At 39.6% G+C, this 4,405-nt stretch overlaps 1 protein-coding gene across 1 annotated transcript in view; it reads left to right on the top strand.

The window, feature by feature from the left end:
* Positions 1-4,405, top strand: part of FAM188B (family with sequence similarity 188 member B) — a 98,983-nt gene that overhangs the window by 85,981 nt on the left and 8,597 nt on the right. Inside the window, exon 15 of the mRNA XM_019471182.1 lies at positions 1,147-1,327. Coding sequence (XP_019326727.1) covers positions 1,147-1,327 — 181 coding nt within the window. The remainder of the gene's footprint in view (positions 1-1,146; positions 1,328-4,405) is intronic.

The raw sequence follows: 4,405 nt of genomic DNA on the forward strand, positions 1-4,405 counted from the left end.
CAGCCTGTAGCCCTCCATCCCAGCACTCCAATCGTGGGACTCCTTCCACCACGTCTCACTAATACCAATGATATAGCAGCTCTGGGAGCTGACCAAAGCTTCCAGTTCACTCATTCCACCAAGTCTCACTAATACCAATGATATCGTAGCTCTGGGAGCTGACCAATGCTTCCAGTTCCTCCTCTTTGTTTCTCATACTGCGTGCGTTGGTGTACAAGCATTTCAGATATGCTCCTGAGCCCTCTGTGCTCCCAGGAGCAGTGTAAATGTTCCCACTAGGATTGCCACCCTCAGGTGATGCCATGCCAACCCTTGGCTTACCTACTGCAATCCTGTTGGTATCCCCTTCCCCCATCGATTCCAGTTTAAAGCTCTTGAGTATTCTAGTTTAAAGCATCTTGAGTATGAAAATCATTTATATGCAATTCATACAGAATATTTAGGATATTTATAAATAAGTATACTTTCAAACTTTCAAAAGGAGGGCAAAAACTTAGAAAAAGCATCTGTTAAAGAAATCATTGGGTTTTTTTCAGCTGAGAATATTTCATTTTTAAGAATAATGAATCAAAAGAAGTGCTTCTGTTATTGCTTTCTTCTAGTAGCTGAAAATATTTTACATATCTGAACTGTGAAGCTAGAAGAAGATGCTAAAGTGAAGGGAATGTATCATATTCTTAATCCAAGAAAAGATTTTGGGCTCAGTTTAGTTGCCCACATGGGTGTCTCATGTCATCTGAGATCCTATGAAGTCTCTTTCCCGGCTGCCAGGTACTGTTGCATACGAGCACGGTCTCCCATTGATCTTATGTAGTATTCCTGACCTAAACTCACTGGTTTTATAGCTATTGCAGAGGACAGGGTTTCTTTTGGTTCTGATCATCTGGGATATGATCTTTTTGCTGTAAGGATACTACAGCCGGATTTCATTACCCGCCTATAACTCAAGGCCAGATACTTGCTTTTTATGTTCCATGATTTACCAGAGCTATCCTGGTCTGCTTCATCAGCAGTATATAATAAACCTTTGTTAATGTTTGTAGACTATAATAAATAAGTGATCTTATACATCTCATGTTTTCCACAATGAACTGTTTCTCCCCCTGCCCCCCCGTGATGTTCTAATGTTTTGTATCTTTCTTTTAGGTTGGTTGTTACTTGAAGACCCCTAAATACCCAATTTGGTTGGTATGCAGTGAAAGCCACTTCAGTGTGCTTTTCTGCTTGGAAAAGGATTTACTAGGTGACTGGAAAACAGAGCGGAGATTTGATCTATATTATTACGATGGCTTGGCCAACCAGGAAGAAGAAATACGGTTAACAGTTGGTATGTACGACTCAGTAACTCTGCATTTCATCTCTGGTGGTGGCAACAGCATCACATCAGAAAGAAGAATCCAATAACACGACGATGGTCTCAGGCGTTAAAGAGTATTTGTGTGCCTGTTTCCTAATTTCCGTAGGTAGTTTTGGTGGTTAATTGGAAATTAGATTTCACAAGGAAATTTTGAGGATAAACTCTTGAAAGGGTTAAAAGTGAGCATATGCTACTTTATACAGACCGGTAAATCTGTCAGTGACACTGATTTCCAAGGAACAGATGGTGATCTGGCCTATTCATGCTCCCAGGACTATAAACCATATTTAACTACTCCCGTTCTCCTTCACATCTTCTCACATCGTTTCTACAGGCAGAAAATGCAATACTCCTGTTCCTCAACCCTACCTGCCTGTAGTAAAATGAGCAGAGAGGGTGAGGAAGCGTGAAATCCTTGCCTCCAAAACCAGCTACTTCAGAAGATGGCAGTAATCTGCTAACAAAGTCTAGTCTCTTACCTGCTTGTAAGCATACCTGGAAACACAAGCATGCAAAAGATCTTCTGACTTGTTACACTCATTCTTTCAGGAAACCATGCCAAATTATGCAGCTGCTTTTACAGTAATTACGTATTTCTCCAACTGGAAGGCATTTGGACAAGAAGTATTCTGATGCTTAGAAAGCTCCTACTTATTGCCATATTAAGACATTCTTGACCACTAAATTCCTATTTGCTAATAATATCCGACTTATCTTTTGTTTTCTTTCCTTCAATATATTTATACAATCTAATCAAATTCCTTCTCAGTCTTAAGGAGCCACTCTATTGTAGTCCACTCTTTAAAAATAAGCTGCCTGTATTCCTTCTTTGCACCTACATTCCGGTTCTTGGACAGGTTGAGTTATACACGGGTGTTGTATGTTTTAATTGAGTCCATGTGGCAAAGCTGTTTGTATGGTGGGCGTGCTGGGGGCTTTAGCATCTCACAAGATTTGGTAGTAAATTCAATCGTCTTTCTGCCTGTTATTTATCCTCTTATTTTAATTAAAATCCCTGTCATTCTATTGTAGTGATCACGTTATATATTGTCTCAAAAAAATGTTTAACCTTTACAGGACTATAGTTGCCAACTGGTTCCCACATGGTCTGTCCCAGATAAAAGATTCTTTGTAAGTGACACAGATGATACAGTTCAGCATAGGACTAGAGAGATCGAGACACATTTTTTCCATTGTGTTGTACCATGTAACATACGGTCCAAAACAGGTGCCCTTATCTGTCTTTTCATCATTAATAAATCAGGAATGTTTCCAAAATCCAGAGCTACCAAGCACTCTGAGATCCCTGGATGAGAAAGTGCTCAGAGTTTGTATAAATTTTTCTCTTTACTGTTCAACCTGTCGTGGCATATCTGTATATTTCTCCTCAAAGACTAAACTTGCATTGAGAGGTAGATATCTTTTTGTTGTGGCTATAGCCTCTTCCAGGAGTGTGTCCTAGTAAATCTTTTGTTATCTGTGAAATTCTGCAAAAGGCTGTAAGATGCAAATAATTTCATCATTCCAGGGAAACGCTATCCTAGTTCTGGCTGTACAGTAATTCTTTGTTAGGTCTGGAGAAAAACTGAAATTACTTTACAGCAAAAAGGCAACACTGATCATACATCTAAACCATGAATACAGTACCAGATTGAAATATCAGAATGCTAGTTATTACTGCTATTTCCATTGTGGAAATATCAACAAGCTATGATGGTTAGGCAGTGTTACCTAGAGATACAACATGAGGTCCTGGATGCTGCACAGCCATATGTCACTGGTGCTGGGTAGCAAAGTTGTTTGCTTTTCACTAGCAAAAGGTGAATTCCTTGAAATGGGAATCTTGTTTAGAATTAGGAAGATTACAATCAAGGTCACATTTCAGGAAATCTTGACGAAATTACACTGGGCAAGGAAGGCAAAAAAGCCAGAAAGAAAGAGTAGGATTACATTTTGGGGGTAATAGCAGTTGCCACTTTATATTGAGAATTTGCCCTGCTTCTTCTGCTTATAACCATTTGCCAAAATATGGACAAGGAATATGAAGTTCCTTCCTAAAAGCAGGCAATGCCTGCTACTGAGTTCAATGTACTATCCTACGTAGACGAAGGTTCTTTAATCCGTTCCATTGGGGTGGAAATTTCTGATAGGCAGAGAAGGAAAACAAGCCAGTGTATCTAAATTAATAACCCTCTGCATTTTGCTTATCTTCTTTTTTCAGCTGTTTAGGGACTGAGTGGAGATTCTCTGATTTTTGTTATATGTCACAGAGAGTACTTGTATGAAAGAGTGTGTTGTACTGCTGAGAGAGATACTGCTCCTCCTTTCTAGCAGATACAGTTAACGCCTACCTATGTTAGCATTTACAATATGTTGTCTCCAAGTGAAGATATAGGGAATCTTTGTACAATCTTTTTTAATAAATCATTCTTATATCTCATTGGTGCATACCTCCAACTCAGTATCCTTTTAAAGGTGTTTTCAAAAAGCAGCTGAATAATTGCTAAGAAGACTATAACTGAATGTCTCAGAAGATTCTTCCAGAGCCATAGACACCATCCTCAGCCCCTTTGCAGATCCCACAGAAGATGGCACAAGCAGAAGTTCAGATACTGGAGACAGCTTCTAGGGAAAGCGGGTATACTGATTATGACACTTCCTTCAGAACAGTTTTTTCCCACAGCTAAGATGAGATTGTTCCAATGTGCAAAAGTCTTCTGGAAAGGTTATTAATAAAACCACTTGCTAAGGTTGCCATTTCAATTGTGAGCAGTATTTCTTCTTTCAGTGACTGTCTGTTCAGATTTCACTCTTCTGAACCTGTACTCATCATATCTCCTGAATAGCAAGTTTGTCTGTAACTGTGCTGGCATTCAGTTTCTCACTACCCTTAGCTTAGTATGGAAGTGAAGATATAAGAGATCATAGAATCATAGAATAGTTTGGGTTGGAAGGGACCTCTAAAGGTCATCTAGTCCAACCCCCCTGCCGTGGGCAGGGACATCTTCAACTAGATCAGGTTGCTCAGAGCCCCGTCCAACCTGACCT

Source organism: Aptenodytes forsteri, unplaced genomic scaffold, assembly GCF_000699145.1.
Source record: "Aptenodytes forsteri isolate BGI_AS27 unplaced genomic scaffold, ASM69914v1 Scaffold80, whole genome shotgun sequence".
NCBI lineage: Eukaryota > Metazoa > Chordata > Aves > Sphenisciformes > Spheniscidae > Aptenodytes > Aptenodytes forsteri.